The 26554-nt window shown below is 39.3% G+C and overlaps 5 protein-coding genes, 1 non-coding gene and 1 pseudogene across 16 annotated transcripts; 3 read left to right on the top strand and 4 right to left on the bottom strand.

Annotated features, from left to right (window-relative positions):
* Positions 1-2819: 2819 nt before the first annotated feature.
* ATbp ((A+T)-stretch binding protein) lies at positions 2820-5148 on the bottom strand. Its single transcript, NM_001111011.3, has 2 exons — positions 4868-5148; positions 2820-4807 (listed from the first exon to the last, which is right to left on the bottom strand). The coding sequence occupies exons 1-2, from the start codon at positions 5045-5047 to the stop codon at positions 3821-3823; spliced, it is 1167 nt and encodes a 388-aa protein (NP_001104481.2). The 5' UTR covers positions 5048-5148; the 3' UTR covers positions 2820-3820.
* Positions 5149-8888: 3740 nt separating this feature from the next.
* Positions 8889-9575, top strand: CR46425 (annotated as a pseudogene).
* Positions 9576-9719: 144 nt separating this feature from the next.
* Positions 9720-14380, bottom strand: su(f) (suppressor of forked). Of its 3 annotated transcripts, NM_001111010.3 has the most exons (10): positions 14276-14380; positions 13420-13731; positions 13036-13358; positions 12596-12871; positions 12234-12537; positions 11742-11933; positions 11263-11676; positions 11099-11206; positions 10349-10649; positions 9959-10291 (listed from the first exon to the last, which is right to left on the bottom strand). In NM_001111010.3, exons 2-10 carry the CDS (start codon positions 13453-13455, stop codon positions 10044-10046), a joined length of 2202 nt encoding a protein of 733 aa, NP_001104480.2. In that variant the 5' UTR covers positions 13456-13731; positions 14276-14380; the 3' UTR covers positions 9959-10043. The 3 variants fall into 3 exon arrangements, with proteins under 3 accessions (NP_001015241.3, NP_001104480.2, NP_001104479.1); NM_001015241.4 differs by lacking the exon at positions 14276-14380 and having other exon boundaries at positions 9720-10291; positions 12138-12537; positions 13420-13742; NM_001111009.4 differs by lacking the exon at positions 14276-14380 and having other exon boundaries at positions 13420-13742.
* A 35-nt stretch (positions 14381-14415) lies between these two features.
* On the top strand, positions 14416-26191 carry CG17162 (uncharacterized protein). Of its 7 annotated transcripts, none has more exons than NM_001144067.1 (4): positions 14416-14444; positions 20738-22436; positions 23645-23847; positions 23921-25420. In NM_001144067.1, exons 2-4 carry the CDS (start codon positions 21941-21943, stop codon positions 24041-24043), a joined length of 822 nt encoding a protein of 273 aa, NP_001137539.1. In that variant the 5' UTR covers positions 14416-14444; positions 20738-21940; the 3' UTR covers positions 24044-25420. The 7 variants fall into 7 exon arrangements, with proteins under 7 accessions (NP_001137539.1, NP_001104471.1, NP_001104472.1 ...); NM_001111001.3 differs by having other exon boundaries at positions 14417-14538; NM_001111002.3 differs by having other exon boundaries at positions 14417-14689.
* On the bottom strand, positions 17542-20827 carry asRNA:CR43480 (antisense RNA:CR43480). 2 transcript variants are annotated; one of them, NR_047706.1, is made up of 5 exons: positions 20664-20827; positions 19514-19930; positions 19331-19462; positions 18767-19217; positions 17542-18667 (listed from the first exon to the last, which is right to left on the bottom strand). The 2 variants fall into 2 exon arrangements; NR_047707.1 differs by having other exon boundaries at positions 18419-18667.
* Positions 18520-26191, top strand: CG17159 (uncharacterized protein). 2 transcript variants are annotated; one of them, NM_001201441.3, is made up of 4 exons: positions 18520-18936; positions 20738-22436; positions 23645-23847; positions 23921-26191. In NM_001201441.3, exons 1-2 carry the CDS (start codon positions 18629-18631, stop codon positions 21738-21740), a joined length of 1311 nt encoding a protein of 436 aa, NP_001188370.1. In that variant the 5' UTR covers positions 18520-18628; the 3' UTR covers positions 21741-22436; positions 23645-23847; positions 23921-26191. The 2 variants fall into 2 exon arrangements, with proteins under 2 accessions (NP_001188370.1, NP_001104474.1); NM_001111004.2 differs by having other exon boundaries at positions 23921-25420.
* On the bottom strand, positions 25615-26479 carry CG17169 (uncharacterized protein). Its single transcript, NM_001170391.1, has 2 exons — positions 26226-26479; positions 25615-25892 (listed from the first exon to the last, which is right to left on the bottom strand). Exons 1-2 carry the CDS (start codon positions 26460-26462, stop codon positions 25785-25787), a joined length of 345 nt encoding a protein of 114 aa, NP_001163862.1. The 5' UTR covers positions 26463-26479; the 3' UTR covers positions 25615-25784.
* Between the last annotated feature and the right edge of the window lie 75 nt (positions 26480-26554).

Below are 26554 nucleotides of genomic sequence, written 5' to 3'. Positions count from 1 at the left end.
CTCAAAAGCTGCTGCGACAAACAATAAGGAGATCCTGACAGTAACTATGCCATATGAGAGTACTTATTGAGCCTCTCCGCAAGCGTAACGATATTGTTCAATGCCATCGTTGTCAGCAGTTTGGCCACACAGCCAAATACTGCCGTAAGGCCCACATTTGTGTGAAACGTGCCGGCGAACACCCAGCCAAGGACTGTACTAGGCCTCGCATCGAGCTGTGCACTTGCTACAACTGTGGTGGACAGCATCCTGCAAATTATTAAGGTTGCAGCAAACTACAAGCGTTCATGCAGCGATCCAGACCCAGAAGTGGAGTGGCCGGAAGAACCGAGGTAAAGGAGCGACCAACTACACAGGGCTTATCTGGAGGTAGGGAGATCCCCTCTTCTAGAGGAGGTATATCGTATGCAGATGTGGTTACAGGGTTCGTTCACCATAAGCAACCACTGAGCTTGACGCACCAACAACAGAAGCAACAGCAACAGCCCAATAATAGAAGCTTCAGACGTCAAAAAAACCGCAGCCGGCTAAGGTCGTCTGGGGACACACTTCAGCGCTCGATGGATGCTAGCAGCAGCATTGAAGCCATCCTGCAGACGCTAAATGAAAGTATTAATTCTTTGCGCTCGATTCAAGAGAAGCAGATGGAGTTAATGATGATGATGATGACACAACAGCAACAACAGTCACAGCAGCAGGGGCAGATCATCAATCTGCTCACTGCTCTCCAAGCGCGTCAAGCGCCATAATGATGCCACTGCGCATCTTAGTGTCGAACGCCGATGGCGTGTCCACGAAGCTGTCAGAAGTGGAATGCTTTGTGCGGCGCACAACGTCCTGCTGCTCAGCGAGACTCACTACAAGGAGACGCATATACCCAAAATATTTGGATTTCAGTCCTACACTGCCAACGACCCGAGCGACGGTAACGCCAAAGGTGGTGCAGCGATCCTGGTCAATTCCAGCCTAGTCCACTTCCCTCTTACACCGATAGCCACTGACAAGGTGCAACTCGCGTCTGCAGCCATCGAGACGGGCCATGGCCCTGTCAATTTTTGCGCGATATACTGCCCCCGAGGTTCATATGGAATACGGACGAATTTAAATGCATTATGCATCCCACTGGCTATGGGGAGCGGGTAGGTGCAATCGAAGAGGGCGTGAGCTAGCGAATCTGGTCCTAAGCTCAGATATGAGCTCCCTAGCAACCGGAGGTCCTACAAGATTCCCGTACGGCAGTAGAGGCTCCCCAGAATATATAGATTTTGCTGTCAGCAGGGGCATACTGGATATGCATGCTGATATATTGAACGTTCTGTTGCTGAGTTCAGCTCCGACCCCCTACCGCTTATTATACACTAGATGCAACAGCTACAGTTTATACCAAGATGGAGAGACCTAGAAGAAGCTGTTGACACTCTCACCCTTAATATCAAGGCATCCAGGAATTCACATCAACATTTGCGCAATATGCAAGACGTTGGAACATTGGCATCAATGGTGACAAATCAGCGAATGTGTGCTACACACTGAAAAGGGGAACACCACCGGCTGTGCTCATCGATGGTACCCCTGTCCCCCAGTCCAATTCATCCAAATATCTTGGTGTAATCTTGGATCGGAGACTCAACTTTCCGAAGCAAGTGCGATGAGAGTGCGTATACGTGCAGCAGCGTCAAAGCACTTCTGGTTAATTAATTTGCGAAGTAAATTGTCACTCTCCAACAAGGTGACAATTTACAAGCAAATTTTAGCGCCAATATGTCGGAATGGTTGCCAAATTTGGGGCTTGGCGTGCGACAGTCAAATTCGTCGCATTCAGGCTGCCCAAAACAAAATCGCCAGGATGATAACGGGATACGAATGGTTCGTAAGGAACGCAACCCTGCACAAAGACCTCAAGCTAGCCACTGTCTTCGAGGCAATAAACATGCACTCCAGCGGGTACCACGACAGGCTAGAGCGCCACAGAAATCGCCTAGCCCTATACAAAATTAGTTATGTGCTAGTGTAACCCAATGCAAAAAAAATATCTTAATATCGTTCTCGAGCTATTAATTTTGGACAAAAAAGGTGTTCAAATTTCCCATAGTGCGAAAAATTAAAAAACTCAAAAGGCTAGTGCGCGAGAGCAGGAAGGACCCATTTAAAGCTGCTATCGAACTGAAACAGATGCTCGGCATATTCGCAATAGCAGAAACAGTTCGAACATGTCTCAGGGAACATGGTTTAAAATACTGAAGTCCAAGGAAAGTCCCTCCTTTTAATGGGAGACACATAGCCAAGCGCATTAACATTTTATGGTCAGATGTGAGCAAGGTTGTTAACTTTGTGGGCAATGGATAAAATACAAGAAAAACAAGAGAGATACCCGTTGCTCAGCTAGTGTGAATGCGAACACGAAATTTTATCATTTTATTATGATATCGATAGATATTGGGGAATAAAATGAGAAAAAATTTAAGAATTGTTCAAAACTGTTTTTTGGCAAATCGATAGAAATTTACACAACTAATAAAATTATGAAAAAATATCAAACAATTTTTCAAAAATGTGGGCGTAGCAGTTATATACTTTATATGGTCGGATTCCTTTCTGCCTGTTACATACTTTCAACGATAATAAAAAGGCAGTTGTAGCTTCTCGAGCAACTAACAATGGAAAACTTTGGGCTGTAATTAAGAAGTCCTGGACCTAAATATCCCTTAAACAGTGCCAGGACCTGAATCAATCCATGCCAACACGTTGAACAGCTGTTTAAAATTGAATATTTAAGCATTTTTCATGACGTGGCTAATTAAGTTAAGAACTCATAGAACAATGTAATTATTTTTTATTTTCTAATAAGTGCATGATTTAACTTTTCTAAAAAGGTATTTTTGCTCTTTTTAAATCCTAAAATTGGGACTTATTCAAACCTTGATTGGGCAAGTGGTAATATTAAATTTTTCGCAGCTGTATATATGGCCATATATACATAAATATTGTGTATCTAGGTAAATAACTGTTCTAACCTTGTAAACTGTAACTGACACTATTTCAGCAACCACTAGATATGTCCCAGAAATCTCGCTGTCCTCAGAATCCATTTCAACTTAAAGTAAAAGACTTACTCAAAGGAGACTAATCGGTTTTAACACATTGTGAACCAATTTACTCTAAAACAAAACTCACAACGGTCTAGACACCAACATATTTTTTGGTTGGGCTTAATTCCGTCTTCTAAATTTTGGTCTCCTTTACACACATCATTGCATGTACACTTAGAGCGTAAAAGATAACGGGGGTTTTCATACCTCTGCCTAAACATTTACATTACATTTACATGACAACCTAAGCCTACATTAGATATTAGTTTATATTTGTATATTTTTATATACTAAATATGCATACATGTTATATATATTTATATTATATATTTATTTATATACAATATATATTCATTTGTAGAGCATATATATATACACATATGTGATATACATATATATGTCACTTGCCTGCCACAATGTTGACGCAGTGCTAAATTTTAATTTACAGTCGGAATTATCCAGAATTATTTAATTTATAAATATAAATATAAAGTCTATAACTTTATTGAGTCTTAGAAAAGGCAGAGAAATCATGGAAGAGACAAAATGTAGAACTCTTTTGTACACACCTTGCTAATTCAACAGATTTCTGTGGCTCCTAGCACAATGAACATTTTTTGTGGCAAACAAGCGATTTCCTTGAACTTAAGTCAACATTTTCAAACAGGGTTTTTCGAGATGCAATGTGGTTAATTGGGGAATCTTTGAGCTGTCTCTGTTTAATGTATAGCCTAAAAGCGCTGCGGCAATATCTCGCTTTTGATGCCTCTCAGTGCGTGCTTTTTCTTCCGGTGTGTTGATAGGTTGCACGACTGCTTGAAGGAGGCACTGCACAGTTCGCAATTGAACCGCCGCTCCTTGCTGTGAACTACCCGATGTAGCTCCATTCTCGACTTATACTTAAACTTCAAACCACAAGTCTCGTAATCGCAGACGTACCAGCGTTCTCCGTCATCTGAAGAGACAGCACTCCCGGCGCTGGCCGTCGTGCTGTTAGAGTCCTTGGGCAGCTGTTCCTGACTGGCGGCTAGCATAGCGGCGGCCATAGCCGTCGAAGGAACGACAGACATGTTTAGTTGCTGTTGCTGCTGTAGAACATTGGGTGGCGTGGTGCTGACCGTATTGGAGGTGCTGGTACTGGCGCTGACGCTTACAAATCCGGACCCTGGCGGTGGAGGCGGTACAGGTGGTGGAACTAGCTGTGGCAGATGGTAAATGGTCCCCCCAGCTGCTGCAGCAGCCTGCATTTCGGGTGTAAGTGTCAGACTGCTGGGCTCTATTTTAATGTCGATGGCGCTGTTACTTTGGGTAGTTCCTTCGCCTGTGGATACCACAGCTGCGGAGGCTGCAGCGGCAGCTACCGCATTGGCATGGAGTTCAGCCAGCTCCTTGGCAACATCCCGCTGCTGTTGGAGCTGCTGGTGGGTCTGCTGTTGTTGAACCTGGTGTTGCTGGTGCCCTTGCTGCTGAGACTGTTGGTGTTGTTGCTGCTGCGCTTGCTGCTGCTGCGCTTGCTGCTGTTGCACTTGGTGTTGCACCTGCTGTTCGTGCATTTCCACCTCCCGCTGCTCCTCCTCAGAATACTTGGTTGAGCAGGTGTAAAGTGCCAGAGGCACACTGATCGCTGTGGCGCCTTGCTGGGAGCTGCTTCCTGGCGTTGCTGCTGCCGCCGCAGCCTCCACATCCGTTAGGCAGTAGCTGGATGTACGACTGTGTTCCTGTGTAAAGAGACCAAGGGTTATAAACCCTCCGCCAAAAAAAAACCACATAAAGCATACCTTTGCCACCCCGTGCATGAAATTATGCTCATCCTGTATGTGCTTCCAGAACTGATCCTGTGTCTGCAACTCCTCTTGGCACGTGTGACAAACAATCCAGAAGCTATCCCCCGACAAACAGAACTCGCCCAGCTTGGTGTAGATCTTGTTGTTCTTGCTGAGGATGCGCGGAAAACCCATGGCGTTGTTTTGTTTGACTAGGTCCGGTCCTTGTGCTGTTGTTTGTTTATGTTTATTTTTTTTTTGTTTTTGTTTAGCTATCGGCCGAATGGGCACTGTCGATAGTATCGATTAATCATCGGCCTTATTTAGTGTCGAACTTGAACGCAGCTATCGCATTGATGGTAAAGAACTACATATCAGTGGTCCATAAAAAAAACTTTAATTAGGAATTATATTTACAAACGATAAAACGCATGTGAAGCTTTGGGAAAAAATCTTAAAAAACATTGGTTTCCTCAACAGGACACTCAAAAAAAGCGTTAGACATTGGAAGAACCAAAATACTTTTATAGCATTTTAAATATCTTCTATCGATATATCGATAAGGTAAAAACTTCTAAATAAAAGTCCAGAATCGCGAATTTTCTATCGATATTAAATAACTGTTGTATGGAATCTTTAAGCCTTTTACAATTTTAAAAATGTTGTGAAGTACCAAAAATGATTTTCATGCCCTCGTATGGTGGAGGCGTATATTAAATTCCTTGAAAAGTATTTAACAGGTAAAAGGAAGCGTTACCGACCCTTTAATGTATATACATATATTCTTGATCAGGAAAACTAGTAGAGTCGAACTGGACTTGTCCGTATCAATGTTTTGCTGTTTGAATAGCTCCATCTTTCTCGCATTTTCATTATCAGAATGAAGAGTTCTCCCTTACTCCTGAAAGGGTCAGTCGGTTATTTAGTTAGAACACAAGCATTATGTTAATAATTTTTTAAATAACGTACTACATAGTGTGTCCTGATTATTGTTAAGCATTGATTTAATGTGCTTTGATTACGAACTAATCGATGTTTTTTAATTTTCCGTTATGTGTATAAATGAATTTATGTATGAATATATAACAATACCGAAATATATTTGAATACAATCTTTTTTTTGGAAAAATCAATTATTATTCAATAATATTGAAGTCACTAGGAATCGTTCATTTCCTTCTGAAATTACCTTAATGCGTAGCTTAAAAGATAATATTATGGATTTTGTTATACAAATGTACAGTGGAGAAAATACAATCCAAAAGCAAAAGTATTGAGTACTTGTTATTGAAAAAATGTAAGTAACGCAAGACAGACACTTTTAAAATGATACCCTACCCGAAAACACATATGTATATTCATATGTGGCTATGTAAAATGTGAAATATATGTATATATGTATGTGTATTTACATAACTACATACTTAGGTATGTGCGATATATTTTCACATTTTGTTTTGTCTTTGCATTTCCCTACGTACAGACCGATAGACTGGCATGGATAGATCGACTCGGCTATTGATCCTGATCAAGAATATATATATATTATATGGTCGAAAACGCTTCCTTCCGCCGGTTCATACTTCTCAACGAATCTAGTATACCCTTTTACTCTGCGAGTAACGGGTAATATATGCCCCCAAACCTCACCTCCCTGAAACACCAATCTTTCTAAAATCGACACAACACACAATAAGTTCAACAAAAACAACACGACCCCAAAATTGATAAGGAAAATATTAAATAATAAGCAAACTAACGATCTTTCCTAGACCTACATTTACACAGATGGATCTCAAACAAACAAAATTACCAGCTTCGCTATTAACTACGAAATTTAACTTATCAAACGGCACATCATACTAGCCATTATTGAGGCCCTAAGAACTCATAAAAATAAAAGAGCAAAATTCTGCATTATTAAGAACACCAGGAAATGAACTCGCTGACAGCCAAGCAAGAACCGCAACAAGCCATCCACTTACAACTATTGAAAACTTTAACACACAGGACATACTTAAATATATAAATAAATGTATATAACCAACATCTCGAGGACATCAAATTGGCATCAAACATCAAGCCAAAATCATCTTAACAGCTACCATTCTTTTGCTTGGACTAGAAAAAGCATACGAAATTAGAGAAATACCTATACAAAATTAGTTAATTAAATATAAGAGGCGGTGCCACGGCCACAATTTTTGGTATCATAAAAGATAATGGCAAAAAAATTTAAATATCTTTATCCGTTCTAGAGTTACAAACTACAACAAATATAAGGGGCGGTTTCAGAACGGATATATTGTAACCCAATCTGAATATCTTTCAACGTCCTGGAGTTATTCATTTTGGGCAGAAAAAGTGGTAAAATTTCACATAGTGGTACGTGGGCAAGTTTTGAAATATTCGCACACCCTAACGACGGCAAACCGCCCAAAAGGTTCACACCCACACTTTTGTGAAATGTTATAATTATTTTTCATTGCATTTTTTGATTTTTTGCTACTTTGTATCGCTTTGCCAAAATACCTCCACCATCTCATTCGAACGCCAACCAAATTTTTTAAATATGTTTAGACTTTTTTATTTGGTTATTATACCCGTTACTCGTAGAGTAACGTAGATTCGTTTAAAGGAATGTAACACGCAGAAGGAAGCGTTTCCGACTGTATAACGGATCAATAGCCGAGTCGATATAGCCATGTCCGTCTGTCCGTATGAACGTCGAGATCTCAGGAACTATAAAAGCTGGAAGGCGGAGATTTAGCATGCAGATTCTAGAGACAAAGACGCAGCGCAAGTTTGTTGATCCATGTTGCAACGCCCACAAGCCCACGAAAAAATGCCACGATCACTCTTTTGAAAAATATATTGATATTTTTTCACATCTTTATTAGTCTTGTAAATTCCGATCGATGTGCAAAAAAAAAACTGTTTGCCACACCCACTGTGACGCCCTTAAGCCGACAAACCGGTCACGCCCCACTTTTGAAAATTGTTGAAATTTTTTCTCATTTTATTCCCCAACATCTTTTGGTATCGCAGAAAAATATCTGGGTTAACGGGTATCTGATATTCAGGCAACTCGACTATAGCATTCTCTCTTGTTATTCTAAACAATTTTATGGATATGACAATCAAGTTTCAAAGTTTCTCCCTCGTTCTCCCCTTAGTTGAGTGGCGCTAGTGGAGAAAATCTATAGCGGTTCCTTTTGTTATTTTAACTTTTTTCCTAAACTAATTTTCCATAACAGAGATAAATTAGTTGGAAATTGTCAATATATTTCTAAATTAATTTGCTTTCTTTAAATATCAATTTATTTAATAGATAGAAAATTCATTTCGTCCTGTCTGTGTTACCAAAATATTTAGAACACTTAACAAAAATTCATATAACGTTCTGTTATATGAATTGCTGTTTGATTAACGAATGATTAAAACGTTTAAAACGTTACGTTTCGAAAATCAGAAAAAAGGAAAGAAATGCATACATTATCTTAACTTCAAAGCTTTTAAAGTTTTCGAGGTGACAGCGCCCTTACACGGGTATCTGATAGTCGGGGAACCCGACTATAGCATTCTCTCTCGTTTGTTGTTTAAATGGTAGTTAATGGGCTTTGCATTTTTCTATATTTGGTCTAGATCCTGAAGGCTGTGTTGATTTTGCAAAAAAAAAAAGACCATCGATTTTATCGTTTAATACAAATACAAACAGTCTCCAAGCTATAATTGTATCCTGAATTTTTGATAAGAATGCGTTTAGTGGGATAGGCCGGTCGGTATGAGTTAAGTATGGTTTTGAGAGCCAAAAACGGATACAGTACTAAGAAAACTATAATAGAGCGCATCTTATATTAGTTCATATTCTTCAGCGTCTTGGCATGCAATCGTTTTAGTTTTTGATACCTTTGGTATATGACTATTGGTTTCCTCACTTTTGAATATTTCTCACTGTGCATAAAGTAGTCGCCTTCGTCACTGCATTGAATACCACAGTTATAAAATGAAGATTAAACTTATTCTTATCGCAATTCAACGTCTTGCGACCCACCATGTACACTAGCGCTCGGAGCCTCGTCTCTAAAAACAGTCGCATGAACAATTGCTCAACATGGAGCTGTGCCGCGACTCCTGGCGTCGGATAACGAATGCCTAGAATACTTATTGAGGCCGAAGCTTCAGCGTGACAGATGGTTGGATCCGGAGGCATAAAGTACAAAACTAAACGATGAGGATGGCCTGCGGCAGAATCCAAACCTGGCCCCTATATGCCATATTTGTAGACTGAAGTTTTTACATCTTTACATTTACATTACATTTACATATACACGTTTGTAACAACTGCCCTAAGAAGTTTTTTAGCACGACGGCTTTGCGGGTCTATGAAAGAAGTCACACCAAGGAACTGCCCTACGTGTGCGAGCATTGCTCCCGAGTTAAATCAGCATGTTAAGCGACACAGAAACCAGCAATAGGTGCGACTAGGAGTTTTATACGGCCCACGCAAGGGACCGTTCCTTGCGTGCCCATCTTAATATTCGGGACAAGCTGTGTCCGTTCCCGGGAGTTTGTGGTGGGCTAGGCACTGCCCACGCCCATCTGACCCTCCATCGCTCCGAGAAGCGCGACTCATGCTGGCCCTGCGGAAAAAGTTTCGCCCAATATGCTGGACTTTATAAGCACCGTAGACGATGCTTACCAGCTGAGGTAATGGAGGAGTGCTTCCTAGGTCTACATTCTACTCTCTAACTTTAAATTATGCAGAAATTCATTGATATAAACATGTACCATTTATACCATTATATTGAGATTTTAATGTTTACGTATACAGATATACTATTGTGAGTTATGTATAACATTTTTTTGGCCTAAATTAAAAAATATTATGTAGTATCGAAAAATGCACTTTGTCTTGAATAGTTATTTACAACAAATGTACACTTAAAATGTTTAAATGGATGCAAAGGTTAGTGTGTACTTACATTAAGAAAAATATTACAAATTTAATGCTATCGTTCAATGCAACCCTAAATGTCTACAACCGGTGATGCCAAAGCATGAAGGCAAATTCCCAAGCAGCTTCCAACAAAACTAAACCTAATTAATATGGCTTGCTTTATTGGGATTTCTTGTTTCTTGTAAATTAATTGAAAGAAAAAAGTAAAAATCGGTTTTTTTTTAACGTTTCTTAATTAGACTTGGCGAAACGCTTTAGCTGACGCAGGCGATATATATCGTGGGAGGGCGGCACAGCGGTCTGCAGTTCGTCGTCACTATCATCGCCCCCAGGCAGCAGTCGTCGCCGGCGCGGTGGAACGGCCGTAACACTGTGCTGCACCCCCGTATACGTACTTGTATCCACGATCCAGTGAACCGACTTGGCCAGATCGAAGATCTTAGGCGACAATTCGTTGTCTCCATTCGGTTGCGGTGCAGCTGAGTAAGATAATTGTTCAATGTTAATTGAAGAGAATTTCAATCAGGGACACTCACAGTCCGGAAGATTGAGACGCATGAAAATGTCGAATAGTAGCTCTACGCTGACGAACGGTCCACGGAAGGAGTTCGGTGGAGGCAGGGTGGCGCACAAAGCGGCCAGAGCTGGCGGCTGCGGAAATACACCACCTGCAAGTGGATGGGCACCAGGATGAGCACATGGACGCGGCTTGAATGGAATCATCTGGGAGAAATCCGGACGTGGCAATGGTGGCGTTGCCTCGCTATCTGTTTCGACCTCTCCGGTGTTCTGGCTTTGAGCTCCACCACCCACCTTGTTCAGTATAATGCCCACATTCTGCAGAACGAGGTGATTAAAGTAAGACAAGTAATTAAAGACAAACATTTTGTGGACCCTATAAAAAGTATTGTGAAAAGTTTGATTGGCTATAAGAAGAAAAATGTCGTAATGAACACTTTTAAAACAGTCTGTGCTAAAAAATGTTTTTTAAAATTCAGTAAGTCTATATGCTATCTCTTTCTTCTTCGCACATATAAAATAAAATAGTCTTGCTCTTTCCTTTCCAATGAGTTCCTACAAACTGTCTCAAATGGGAAAAATTATGAATGAAATCAATTTTCAAAAAATGTATTCAGACATTAAACTGTTATGGCGATTACTACACGATCACATGTTATCGTTTGATGTAGTATAACAATAGAATCCAATTATTTCGCGGTTATGGATGCTAGTTTGTTTCTTCTTTCTTCTTATATTTTTATAAATAAATAAATTCCGTTACGCACCTCAGCATATCCTATGGACTTGAGCTCGGTGCTGGTGCAGGGGTAAAGGTCCAGAAATTTGTAACGGTCAACCAGCTGGGCGGTCTCCTTGCCCTCATACTCTTTAAGCTTTAAACAAATATTATTATAACATATTTCTAAAATAAAGTAGTAAAAGAACGCACGTTTTCGAAAACGGCACTACGGCGACGTTCGACCTTAACGATGCTGGAGAGATCCCCAATATTAGATTCGAACTCGAGGAAGCGATTCCAGACCTCAACACTCTTGTGCGGCGACAAACCACCTGAACTAAGTACCCGTTCAAACAGGACGCGCGTATTATTGTCCTCGTTTAGATGGGACAGGTAGTCAATGTAGCACATCACGTACTCTGGACTGCCACCAAAACGCTTCAATCCCAGCTCGAAGATGCGGAACGCAATTTCTTTGTCCTTGGAGCAATAATACTCCATTAAAGCAGCGGCCACGAAAATGTGATAGCGCGACCTTACGTCCTCCCGAGCTTTCTTAAATATGCTACGGGCCGACTTGATCCCCTCAGCACGACGGGCGAACTTCATGTACTGAACATAGACCTGGAGTATTAAATTTCGATGGTATCAAATATTTGATGAAACATATTCAATATGTGTGTTCCTACCAATGTGGGATCAATGTCTGGCAACTGTAACAGCTTGTTGTACATAGTGTGCACCTTCTCGTACTTGAGCCGTCCTTCTTCAAAGTCCGCATAGGCAAAATATAGCAACGCATTTCGGTTTAGCACGCCGTTTATAGACCGTTCCAGTATATTAGCACACTCGTCCGCAAAAATCTTGGCCGCCTGGACGTCCTGCAATGTTTTAATAAGTAATTAAACATGTAAATACACAAAAGTTCGACTTAGTTATAAGAGTAAAACGCGTGCGGCCTGGCCAGGGGCAACGGGGCAAGCCACGGAAAGCCATCTGTGTTGTGCCACTGCGTGCTCCTTTACCCGAGGGGCGACACTTCTTAGCAAACAAGAGACTATATTTGATTCGTTTTTGGTTTTGACCTTTGCCCACCACCAAGCAAAGGCCATAACCCACTCTATTTGATTCACTACAGGAACGCAGAGAATAGGTGAAATGTTTTCAACACTAGTACGCACGCCTTTTTCGGTGAGCACGCGAGCACTGGTGTCCAGGAATTGGGAGGCCTGGTGCCACACTGCCGGGTGGTGGGTGAGCACCAGCAAACATTGCTCCGTGGCGAACATGACACGACGGGTTACTAGGGCCGTATCTTCAGTGCGCAAGGGATTAGACTTCTCATACGTGATAAAGCGCTTCCACAGCTCCACTTGCTTCACCTCCTCTTTTGTGAGTGTGGGTGGGACGGCTGGCAGATTGCGATTGAGACCCTTTGTGTGGTATTCCAACTCTTTGGCAACACGACGAGCGTTCATGTAATCCCTGGTTTTAAGTTGGAATTTAGAAAGAACATTTAGCAAACTCTGCGTATAACACTCACTTAGATCGCTCCAGACTCATCTTCTCTGATATAATCGGGTTTATGTTTTGCTCGAATGCGATATAGTCCTTCCACAACTGCTCGATGCCCACGATAGGTGTGACTACAGCCTTTTGATAGACGCGGCGCACTGCTGTGATCTTTTGGTTCTCTGCATAGTTGCCCACTGCTTCAACGCCCCGCAGAAAGTATATGTAATCCTGCCAGATGCTGAACGAGTGTAGATCCATGCCGATTTTCTCCAGTGCAAAATCATAAGCCTGGGCCATTTTTTCTCTGAGAAAAGAGATAAGTCCAATAAAATAAGCGTGTCAGAATAACACAAATGTTGTGCATCAAAAAAAACAATATGCTCGCTGCATTGCAAGTTTTGACTAAAATTATAATAGTTTCTAAGATGTCAAATTATGTGAATTATTTAAATAAGGTATAACAGTTACTTGTGAGTACTTAGACCCGACTTGGTTTCCTTCACGTAGGTAAGATAGAGCTTCCAGAGGTCGATGTTCAAAATCTTGACTAGGCAGCGTTGAAAAAGTTTCTCCACGCGTTCATAGTACCGGCTGCGCATCTCCATCTCAATGTATAGCTTCCAGTACCGAGCGGTTGTCGGAAACACATTAACTAGCGACTCGTAAAGACTGCGTACTTCGTGGATTGGCCGCGTTTGGGCCTCTCGGATCATGACACTCCAGGACTCGATGTCATAGGGCCGCAGCTCCACCACTTGCTGAGCTCGCACCAGGCGCTCCATGCCCCATTCCTTGTCATCGATAAGTAAAAATATGTTGTTACCATCCAAATAAAGCCAATGTTTTACTTACTATGTCGACTTTGATAAGGTCTCTGGCCGAAGACATTGCTAATAGTCTTTGCAAATTGTCGTTGAGTCCTGCTTGCGCTGCTCCTTGGCCCGGGAAAGTTCCTTTCTTCCGTTGAACTTTCGCTACGCAATTACCTAAAGCAACGCTTGGATGCCGCTTTTCCGAATTCTTTTAGAAGTTGCAATGCGGCTGCTTAGATATCGACGACTGATTGGATGTAACTGCGATAGTGTCATCGCCAATCACATCGCGGGCCTTACCATTAAAATCCCAAGATTTGGGATGTGTAGTACAGCGGTCACTGATTATAAACTATAAATAAAAAAGATATATGGTTTTAACATACTTTAAAGGTACTAAATCTGTAAATAATGAATTCAAGCAGAAGCAATATTTTTTATAGCTTGTTTCCACTGAAACATTTTTCTGTACGTTGCTAAGGTGAAGGTTGTTAACAGATACTTTGAACCGTTTAAGTTCTATGTAATAGTAAGTAAAAGAGGTAATATTTAATAAAAAGGCATTTTTAGGAAGCCTGGAATTGTATGCCTAGTAGCGTAACTAGGTACGAATTTTTCCTGATTACCCTATAACATTATACATTAAAACAATATAACATAATATGAGGTAAAGGTATTCTTGGTATTGTGGTATTCGAACAAACATAACTATGAAAACACACGAAAACATTATAATTTAAGTCAATGGATTGTTCTTAAATGTTTTAGACACGAGTCCAAGTGATAACAAAATTCAACAAGGTTAACGGAACTTATTTTTTGCTATAAGAAATAGAAAGTGAAACGCACCTTTCTTCAGCAACTGTAGTGTTAAATTGTTTTAAGAATTTACTTACAGAGAAATGTTTTATTGAAATTTAATTTTTTCTTTTGTTGTTTCTTTTTCATGTTGAGGGTTCAACATTCCCACAATTTAACAGTTTAAGGAATACCCAGAATCTAACCCTAGAAATAGATTGGTATATTTATCGATATTAATTCAGTACCAGTATGCGGTCACATTGGGTAAGTGTCAAAAAAGTTTTAAAACAAACGCTAAACAATCAGGAGTGGCAATCAAACGAAACCAAGCGCATTTATTAGCCGAGAGATAATTCGAGTTAAATTCGCAACTAGTATTAGTATCATTCATTGAAACCGATTTATTAAACTGCCAAGGTAGACAAGACACACACACATGTGCGTGTTTCCGGAGAGCATCACAATCATTGCAGACCTAGAGGCCAACAGCTGTTGTTGATGTCCTAGCGGTATATTTACGGTTTATAGACTTCGACAAGTTAGTGAAATTATTACCGTTCCTGGGTCACTCTCCCTTACCTAATACCTCTGTGGGTGTGTGTGCTAAGGCGCAATAAGTGTGTCACACTGACGCGGTTTTGTGTTTCAAAGTAGAACAAACACTGTGTGTGTGTATCCCTCACATATGCATTAGCTTTGTCTCTGTTATATTGGCCAATGTTTATTCCTGCATACCAGAAATAAATAAACAAAGAAATCATTCTCTAAGCTGTGTTGCAAGCACAAAAAAAATTTTGTCTGCAACGATAAGTTTTTCCCTTGATACAAATATTTATATATCTTTTGAGCCATAGCGTTTTTTCATTCTGCAAAATTAGTTTTATTCAATGTGGTTTGTATTATGTGTTTTTGACTATCAAAACTATCAAAAAATCGTGTATTAAGGGGACTTTATACCGTAAAAATGTATGTTGTCTTACTAAAATATTTTTGTTATAAAAACTTAACTTTCAAAAGGGATTTAAAGCGAATGCAACAAAACTCATTCATGAAATATACCTTATTTTGTAGCTTATTTAATTCTTGTTTAGATAGTTGTAATTAAAAAGTGCATTCTTTGCGATTTTCGGAGAAATTATAGTTTTTAGGTCCTTACCCTACTTGTTCAAATGCAGAGTAATTTTAGCTAAAAGGGAGTTAAAAATGCCTGTTGGTGAATTGATTCATTAATTTGTTATTATGTTTGTGTTTACTTTTTTGTAAAATAATTCAATATGCAACCACTACCACGAAATCAGTTGTTCTTTGCTTGGACTAGAAAAAGCATACGAAATTAGGGAAATACCTATACAAAATTAGTTAATTAAATATAAGAGGCGGTGCCACGGCCACAATTTTTGGTATCATAAAAGATAATGGCAAAAAAATTTAAATATCTTTATCCGTTCTAGAGTTACAAACTACAACAAATATAAGGGGCGGTTTCAGAACGGATATATTGTAACCCAATCTGAATATCTTTCAACGTCCTGGAGTTATTCATTTTGGGCAGAAAAAGTGGTAAAATTTCACATAGTGGTACGTGGGCAAGTTTTGAAATATTCGCACACCCTAACGACGGCAAACCGCCCAAAAGGTTCACACCCACACTTTTGTGAAATGTTATAATTATTTTTCATTGCATTTTTTGATTTTTTGCTACTTTGTATCGCTTTGCCAAAATACCTCCACCATCTCATTCGAACGCCAACCAAATTTTTTAAATATGTTTAGACTTTTTTATTTGGTTATTATACCCGTTACTCGTAGAGTAACGTAGATTCGTTTAAAGGAATGTAACACGCAGAAGGAAGCGTTTCCGACTGTATAACGGATCAATAGCCGAGTCGATATAGCCATGTCCGTCTGTCCGTATGAACGTCGAGATCTCAGGAACTATAAAAGCTGGAAGGCGGAGATTTAGCATGCAGATTCTAGAGACAAAGACGCAGCGCAAGTTTGTTGATCCATGTTGCAACGCCCACAAGCCCACGAAAAAATGCCACAAGCACTCTTTTGAAAAATATATTGATATTTTTTCACATCTTTATTAGTCTTGTAAATTCCGATCGATGTGCAAAAAAAAACTGTTTGCCACACCCACTGTGACGCCCTTAAGCCGACAAACCGGTCACGCCCCACTTTTGAAAATTGTTGAAATTTTTTCTCATTTTATTCCCCAACATCTTTTGGTATCGCAGAAAAATATCTGGGTTAACGGGTATCTGATATTCAGGCAACTCGACTATAGCATTCTCTCTTGTTATTCTAAACAATTTTATGGATATGACAATCAAGTTTCAAAGTTTCTCCCTCGTTCTCCCCTTAGTTGAGTGGCGCTAGTGGAGAAAATCTATAGCGGTTCCTTTTGTTATTTTAACTTTTTTCCTAAACTAATTTTCCATAACAGAGATAAATTAGTTGGAAATTGTCAATATATTTCTAAATTAATTTGCTTTCTTTAAATATCAATTTATTTAATAGATAGAAAATTCATTTCGTCCTGTCTGTGTTACCAAAATATTTAGAACACTTAACAAAAATTCATATAACGTTCTGTTATATGAATTGCTGTTTGATTAACGAATGATTAAAACGTTTAAAACGTTACGTTTCGAAAATCAGAAAAAAGGAAAGAAATGCATACATTATCTTAACTTCAAAGCTTTTAAAGTTTTCGAGGTGACAGCCCCCTTACGGACAGACAGACTTTACCATATCAATTCGGCTAGTGATCCTAATCAGGAATATTGTACATATATATGTATATGTATACCGCATTAAAAGAGCATACAAAAAATTTCTGAATTCTACGACATCGAAATACAAAATACAAAGATAAAAAATACTTGTAGAGTAAAAGGGTATAGTTGATTCGTTGGAAAGTATGTAACAGGTAGAATAAAGCGTTTATAGCTTCAGTTTCAGGAACTATAAAAGCTAGAATGTTGAGATTAACCATTACCACTCTAACGCCCACAAACCGCCCAAAACTAAAAAAATTTGTTTCATGGTTTTATAAGTCTTGTACATATCTACCAATTCGCAAAAAAAAATTTTGGCACGCACACTCTACCGCCCACAAACCACCCAAAACTGTCACGCCTACATTGGAATAATTTTTAAATTAGTTTCCATTTTATTATTTTGGTTTCCAATTTCTGCCGATATTCTAAAAGACATATTGAAATATGTCGTTCCACCTGAGTAACGATAGCTGGGGAACTCGACTATCGCATTCTCTATTGTTTATAACTCATTTTATGGAAATTATAATGATAATCGTCATCAGAAATTTGTTCTGATTTTTTCCTGTTACCGTCGGTTAACTCAACTTGTTTTTGTTTGTTAGTTTATCGGGCCAAAAACCGATTCGTTCAAGCTACTTTTCAGCCATCTTGTATAACCGGTTATGATACGAATTTTCTTTATAATTATGTGGTGCATTTTTTTAAAATAATCCCTGGGACATCGTTAGATAGTGTCTTTCGACGGCTTGCGAGTTCTTGCTCCTAGATTGTATAACTCTGGACCTATCCAACAACTCTACTAACGATTTTTGACATAGTTCGTTCTGTCTCGTTTATTCTGTCTTGTTTATCGTGAGTCGAGATGTCCAAATTGGACAAAATTGGCTTGTAAAAGAGGTGTTGGTGTATGCAAAAGTTGGTGTTTGCAGTTACAATGGTTAACGACATGAACGTTAGTAATTTTTCTATCAAGGGTGGACCACGCCCACTAAGCCTAAGTGTGTTTGGATTGTTGGGTGTGGGTGTGGAAGTAAAAGAGGGCACTAAATGTGAGAGTAGATATAGTTGGCTGTGTTCGTCGGGATCTTTTCAATTTAATTTGTCTACCCTGAATTTTTTTTCACGGAGCAGTAATTTAGTGATTATCGTTTTTTTCAGTCGGGTCATTCGGGGGGAACCGTACTAAAGAGTCTACTTTGTTTACTGCAAAATTCATTATTATTAATGATATGATTAAAATGAAGTTTTTTATTTATAATCGAACACAATTTTTTGTGTACCAAAATTATTTTAGTGGTTATACATATTTAAATGATTTTTTTGAGGGTATTAATAGATACAGTTTAGCAACCCAACAATTCAGCCTTTCGTTACTTTTTCAACTCCAATCCGATGTCAAACAAACAAAAATAAATCGCGAGCTGACGTGATAACAAATAACCGCAAACTGCTGTTGCTAACAGAAATTGTATTATTCGGTTGTTCAATAAATGTTCAGTCAAATTCGGATACATTAGGCGAGGAGGAGAAGCCATCAATCAGTCAACCTACGCAGTTTACATTGTTGGATCCGACGAGCAAGTTGGCTTGAAGCGCGCTAAGCGGTCTAATATCCCGTCTGTTGGCTTGATGCCGTAAAATTTTCCAAGGGCCTGAGGCATGTGCTCCTCTGTCGGCCTGGTTGTGGAAGGCATTGCGCTGGGCAGTGGAAGCCAGTATTTTTCACGGATGACCATGAAAAGAGAGTACAATACAAAGTGTTTTTGGATGGATCGCTTTTGTCACGAAGTAGCTAACCACTATAGGGAGCAGCAGCAGCTTGGACCTGGATGTGTATCCCGAAATGCAAGCCATCGGCGACGAAAGAGGATACCCTCGGTGAAAAAATCTCGGGAGCCTGCATTATTAGCGTCAGGATATGCGCAGTTTCGCGATGTGTGGCCAACTCATGTGCACTACTTCCCCAGGTTTGGTGGGGTTTTAATTATATTATATATTAATTATAAATATAGCCAACTGAAAATTTACCCATATACATATAAACATTTAAAGGCCTTTTTGATAGTTACTACCAGACATGCCTCTGCATGTCTAACGTTAGTGATTTGGCTCAATATGTATCACAATCACACGTCTTCATTCCAGCTGATGGCAGGTTGTTTATGGTGTCAACACTTTAAGTCAATACCAATACCTTATAGCTTGTTTTAGCTGTTAAAAGATTTACTCCCCTGGAGGAACCCCTGCCCTAAAATTGATTATAAAAATGTTAATAAGTTCTGCAATGGCAAAAAAGCACACACAGAAACTCTAAAATAACATATTAAGCAAATCAAACAAAAATACCTCCTAAATACCTACCTAATGCGATAAATACAAGAGAGAACGTGATCGTAATCAATAATTAATATGCTTCATTGCGGTGGTTACGCTTCCTCCTGCCTGTTACCTGCTACCTTTTAAGGAATCATTTACTTTCCGAGTGTAATATACCTATAAAAAGGACTGATGTGAATTTGTATTCAACTAAGAAAATATATCTACAATTTTGTGTATTCGGCACAGAATATATAAATATGTATTTGCCGTTTCGTGCGCGTATCTAGTAAAGAAGGCAATCGATTATAGCGTTCTTTATTGGTAATCATGCCGTTGTCAAAGTTCACAGCCGTATCTCCCTTGACTTTTACTTGCTGCACATTGCTTGCATGCTGTTCTGTTTCTCGATGTCTGTGTCGCTTCCAGCGATTGACCTGCTTATACAGGTGTAACGTTAATTACTGGTATCTCTATTCTCCAGGTCTCATTTCATCTAAATTTTTTTGCGTTTCTAGCAACTGTATTTGCGCAGTTATCTATTTGCTCACAGTAACTGTTGTTGAGTCGAGTCGAAATAGGTCCAAATGTTATATACCAAGCGACACAAAAAAATTTAAATCTTTTGTGGTAGACCGATCATAACTATAGGAGAAAGTGAAAGGGTGAATATTAAAGACCAGAGAGAAAATGCTGTAGGATATCTGGGATATCGATAGATATTATGAGAAAATATTTAAAAATGTATCGAAAGTGTGGGCGTGATGTCTCTAGAATCAGTATGGTTTATCTTAACATTCTAGTTCCTGAGATCTCGACGTTAAAACGGACAGACGGACATGGCTAGATCGACTCGGCTATTGATCCTGATCAAGAATATATATACTTTATATAGTCGGACACTCTTCCATCTGCCTGTTACATACTTTTTAACGAATCTAGTATACCCTTTCACTCTAAGCGTTTTCATTCACAAACCGCCCATAAGTGCCACGCCCGATTTGCCAAAATACTTTGCCACGGCCATTCTAACGCCCACAAACCCAAATGTTATGATTACTCTTCGTTTTATTGTTTATCTTTTATCGTTATACCAAAACACTTTGGCCACAATTTAAAAATTGTTTCTCATATTATTCCCCAATATTTATCGATAAATGATGAAATTTTGCATTCGCATTAGTACTGGCAGTAACGGGTATCTGATAGTCAGGCAACTCAACTCAACTATAGATCGTTATGTGTTTTTTTTTGTTTGATTGAAAACTATGGTAATCAAAATATGACATGCAGAGCAGACTAAGATTCGTCTACAGGTACTAGTTTCGGGAGTGGTCGTTAATTTACGTTCTTGTTTGTCGTACATGTTTGCACTTGCCATTGTAATTTATGTTTTGTTTGGTTCCATTCCATTTTCCGCTCATGACTAATTGGTGCTTTCACTAATTACAGATCCGACGATACTACCTATTCGTCCCGCAGCCGACGTCCAGTGTGGTCCGGTAAATTGTCCGACGAGACTTACAACGACGCAGTGCGTCGCATAAGAAGTGCTCACAGTTGCGAGCAGCTACGTCACCTGGTCGACCGGATTCCATGGAGAAGGGAGAGCCAAATTGGAACCAGTGATGAGGTGCCGGTGGCCTCCGTGCACGGAAGCCAAACCAGCGACTGTGGCCGCCTCAATTATAAGATAAATATTAATAAGTGTCCCTCGGAAAGCCCACAACAGCAACTACCGGTGAATTTCCACGGCTATTTGCAACTGGCCAGCAGCTATTACGAACGGGGGTTGCAGGCTAATATAAAGTACCTGCAATCGATAGGCCAGAGACACCTTAATGCAATAAGGCCGGCGACGGGTTTACTCTTTGACGAAGTGCAGCGTAACGAGAGTCCGGCTGAAAAGTCGGCCAGTCGACTGGTGACGTTGCTCAAGCGTTTGCCACGCAAGGTCAAGAAGAAAGCAGACTACCGCGGTATTTGGGTGAACATAAGAACAGTTAAACGAGAGAATCTGGCAAAAGTGCAAAGTTCGGATGATAATTTGTACTTCAACTCAGAGCTGAAATTGAACACAGATTATCAGATTACTAGCATGTGTGATTATAGTGACTACGATTATACAACTTCAGAATTGGATGAACCAACAGGAGCAGAAGGAGAAAGGACTATAGAACCCACACTGACTGCAGCAACGAGCGAAGCTGCTGTTCAAGTCGCACACACATCCGCAGACCAACGACGTCTCTATGAGATCATCGACAATCTAAGCTACCTGAGTACTGGGGAGAACAGTTGTCGCAGGCAGCGACTGATACTGACCCTGCCCCAGATTACGGTGACTGACTATACCGCTCACCAGGTGGCGCCACATAGAACCAGCTTCGACATTTTTACAATGCAAATACCCAATGAAGATAGACCACCGAACCTTGATCTGAAAGCGACATAGAATCAATATATATAAAAACAATCGACAATTTAATCGAATAAAATCGTATTAAATCTACAAGAACAAAAAAACGATAGCGAAACCAACAGCATAACCGAACAGATTTCAAAAGCGCGCGCACGTCAGCGGAAATCGTTTATATGCTTAGTACAAAAAACAGAAAACAAATAAAAAAATAGCGACGCTCGCGCTTCCGAACAATGGTTGTTGCTGTTGTCGCTGCCGACGTCGTTGAAAGAAACAGTAGCAGAAGCGGAATCGACGAAAGTAGTGGTTTCGCTGTTTCTCCATCATTTGTAGGTTCTACACCAGACTCTGTGGTTAAAAGCAATTATACTGATAAGGAAACCACAACAACAAGGGCGGAACGAAAAGCGCTAGATGACAGTGTTTCTGGCCAGCAAGCGTTAAGAGAGACTCAAAAGAACTTTTTTCAAAAAAAGTTAAAAATCAACATCACAAACAACAACATGATTGATGCGGCCGAAGCAACGACAACGACGGAATCGACGCGGTCAATAAAGGGCATTCCCACCAAGAGTGCCGTCAGCCAGCGAAACGTGGATATCAAGATAGACAGGACCAGTAACATGGAGGCGGCCACACAAGAGTTAACAAAGAAGGTGCTCAAACTAGATCTTGGCGGCAAGAACCTCGATGAATACTCACTTAAATCGCCCAAGTCACCTATAGCTGGTTAGTATACCAATTTAAGTATGACAGCAATTAAGTATAACAGTGTGATTGTTGTTTGATATTTGTATTTCGAAAGCAGAGAAGTAAGTAACAGGGTATACTAGATTCGTTGAAAAGTATGTAAGAGGTAGAAGAAAGTGTTTCCGATCATATAAAGTATATACATTCTTAATCAGGATCAATAACCGAGGCGATCTGATCCTGTCCGTATGAACGTCGAGATCTCAGGAACTATAAAAGCTAGAAGGTTGAGATGAAGCATACAGATTCTAGAGAGATAGACGCAGCGCAAGTTTGTTGACCCACTCTAACGCCCACAAACCGCTCAGAACTGCCGCGCCCACGCTTTTGAAAAATATTTTGATATTTTGTCATATTATATTAGTCTTGTAAATTTCTATCGATTTGCCAAAAAACTTTTTGCCACGCCCACTCTAATGATTAAATTTTTTTGATTAAATCAGTTGTTTTGTCCATTTCTATATCCCGAAAACTTTTTGTCCACGCCCACTCTGACGCCTAAAAACATCCCAAATAATAATAATAATAATTTTTTGTTTCCCATTTCTACCGATATTCCTTAAAAATTTTGAAAATTGTCGGTCTCACTTGGACTAGCTGAGTACCTGGCATCTGATAGGCGGGGAAGTGGACTATAGCATTCTCTCTTGTTTTTCATTTTATTAGTTTCTTGCCAATTTATGTCGGTATGCCGACAGTTTTTCTTTGCCACGCCCACGCCCCCCAGTGTAAAGCCTACAAGCCAGCGAAATCTCCCACGAGCACACTTTTGAATGGTTTTCATTTTTTTTAGTTATATTATATTTCTTCAATTTCTATCGATATGCCAAAATAGAATGCTGAACTTTATCGTCTACAGTGTTTTTATGTTATACCCGTATGTATCAGAAAGAAGGAAGAGTTCCCCGACCATAAAATGTACAACACCAATAGCCGAGTCGAACTCCCCATTATTCTAATGTCTTTACTTTAACTCTACGAGTAACGGGTATAGTCATAGGTCGTCACCATATTTTATTTTAAATCTGTATGTTGAAGTTATGATCATCACTTGTTTTTTTTTTACCTCGCTAATAAAGTTTTGGAGCTCTTCTTATCGTTCATTATTTCGATTGCTTTCTGTTTACGGTTTATGGCTCTCTCGCCCTATTATGAATTGTCTTTTATATATTATTTTGTGTTCCCAGCACGATTGCCGCATCAAACGTCTATAACGTCATCGGTGGATGTAGAGGACAGGAAGACATTACGAGAGGCCTTATACCAGGGAATATTTCATCGGCACCGCCGTACTATTTTTGCCGTGGGCAGTTTCCTGCGTATGCTGCGCAGCCGCAACTCACAATACAATACGATACGCAGCTCTTCGGAAGGCGAGGACATCGATGAGGTTAGATAAGATCTAAATACCCTATGAAACCTATGTATGATCCCACGCCCATTCCGAACATCTCCATCAGCAGCCGAAGCATCATCCGCAGAAACTTGAGCATTCCCAAGAGTACCTCCAGACACCTGGCCAAGAAGTAACAACCATATACGCAACATTGCCATTTGAACAACAGGGAAAATCGGATTCGCTTTAAATGTCCCTGCTGCTTGAGATGAATTTTGCTTACTTAATAATGTTTTAAAACGCCGTGTAACCATGAGACTAGCCCCCTTGTGTTAGCATGTAGTGGGCCAAATTAGTTCCGTGCTTAGTATTATAACAATAATACTTGACGGACTGAGGCCAGACTTTATTATCTGCAGGACACGGAATCAACATTTTGCTAGACTTCGCAGCCTTATTGCTTTCATTATTTTAGCAGATTCATACATTTAAGTAAAACAAAGCTGAACCTGAACGTCTTACTTCCAACCTACTTCAACCAATTTAATTGTATTGAGTTTGCATTGTTTCAGCGCCCAGCACTGTAATTAAGATAATAATTATGAGTTAAGAACATTCCATTCGTTTGCTTTAAGAGAATGCATAAAATGCCTTTGAATTATGCACTTGTAATCTTACGTGTCACACATACGCCAGATTTAAAAAAAGTATACTGACCCGGAATCCGGTTGTCTGTTGTTGGCGGTCAAAAATGCAAAAAAAAAACATTTTTTTTAGCTTGGAAGTCTTTTGTAATCAAATCAAATTTGGAGGTAAGGTACTTTTTTATGATACACAGTGTAATCTCCCTTTTTTTAATACTTTGTTTTAAAATTTTTTAAATAAATTAAGTGGAATAAGTATACTTTTCATAGCATTTGGTAGTTGTTAATAGAAATGACATTTGTTGATCTTAACTATACCTGTTACTCTTAGATTAAAAGGTTATACCAAAATCGTTGGAACTATGTATTAGTCAAAAGAAAACGTTGTCGAATAGTAAAGTAAAAAGGTAGGAACGTCGAAGTTTTAGAAACTCTAGGCAGAGGGAAGCTAACAATGATAATCTGGAAATTATGCTTACAAACAACACTCCTATACATTTACATTTTTTTTTTTCAATTTAAATTTAAATTAATATACTGTGGACTTAAAATCTGATCATTTTTCAAAGGGCAAGAACAAAATAAGCAAATATTTGTTATTAGTTCAGTAAAAAAGTTAAATCACAAAGTGCTGGGCAGCAAAACAGGCATATCGTAGATATCAATTATAAGTGATGTGCTTGTTGTTAAATGTAATTTGTTAGATTTTGTTTTTTCATTGCAATGGGAACAAAACTTATAAAGCCGCATTAGAAAAAATGTTTTTAAACAATGAACAAATTGATGTATTGCGTAAACACCTAATATATATTTAGCTACTATATAAGCTATAACCATACATATATGTATGTATATTGATATATTTGAATGAACATGTCCTAGTTATAGAACATATATGATTGTTGTTGTCTCCATTAACATATGAAATGTAAATTATTTTCTGTTGCGATTCCACATAGAATATCCATTAAATAATGTTAAACATATTTTAGAGCTTTTTTCTTTTTCACGCTACCTTATATATATAAGTAAAATTATTAGGTAGTGGTTTAAGATAATTTTGTACAGGAAAAAGATTCATTATCAATCCATGACACAAATATTCGCTAAACCATACCGTTCCGTAGTTTCACCCCGATTTGATGTCGATTGGATGAACAATAAAAGCTTAACAACTGATAGTTACTGCTTGACTTTATTAATCAGAGGTCGCATTTGATCTCTCGTCTTGCAGTTCCTTAAAAGGCCCGGCTCGAAGCTTATGCGATTGCCGCACTTCTTCGATCGCTAATGCTAATACTTACTACGAGTATGAGCTACGAATTTGATAAAATTTCTTGCATGTTGTTAGCCAAATCCATGCCAAAAAAAGGTAAGATTAAAGGCTGGCGCGGTCCAGGAGTGAGGCAAGGATATAGGTGCTCCCCAATTTCCACCCAGTGTCGCTAGAAAATCCTGGTAAAGCGTGGTAATGATAGAATTAGACATTCAATATATATAAGAAATCTAGAAACAGGGAGACCAACAAAATGACAGTTTAAAAAACGATTGTTAATTTCTTTGTATGAGATCGTCGAGATCTTGGAAGCAATAAGAGCTAGACATTTCTAGTTCCCACAAAATTTTTGTGAGGTAATGAGTAATAAGCGTAAATATCTCATTCGCGGCTTTTATCATTCGAGACTTATTAGACTTATTATTGCTTCATGAAAAAGTCAAAATAAATCTTCGTGCAGACCTTCTATGTTAAAATTAAATGAAGTTTTGATGATTACTTTGATGACTCACCTTTGATGGTGCAGCGGCCACCACGTAAGTGTTCTCATCGACGGCCTTTTGGATCATGGCCTTAAAGTCAGCCACTTCTCTAAGCTTCTGCGGGGTGACCACAACCTTGTCCTGTGCGATGGGTGACAAAGGTGGTGCCATCAAGTGCTTCGGCGTGACTATTTGGCGGCGCCACTTTATGAAAGGTACTGCAAACGCGGAGGCGAAAAGCCACATAATTGCCAACTGCCATCGCATCGTGTTAACAATCAAATGAAAGCTGAAACTTTTGAGATCTACCTCGACAGAAAATTTTCGTTGTCAGCTCTTTCCGCCTGACCTTATGTCGC

This window comes from Drosophila melanogaster, chromosome X (assembly GCF_000001215.4).
Source record: "Drosophila melanogaster chromosome X".
Classification (NCBI taxonomy): Eukaryota; Metazoa; Arthropoda; class Insecta; order Diptera; family Drosophilidae; genus Drosophila; species Drosophila melanogaster.
Note: the sequence above shows the minus strand (reverse complement) of the source record. Positions and strands in the feature narration are given on the sequence as shown.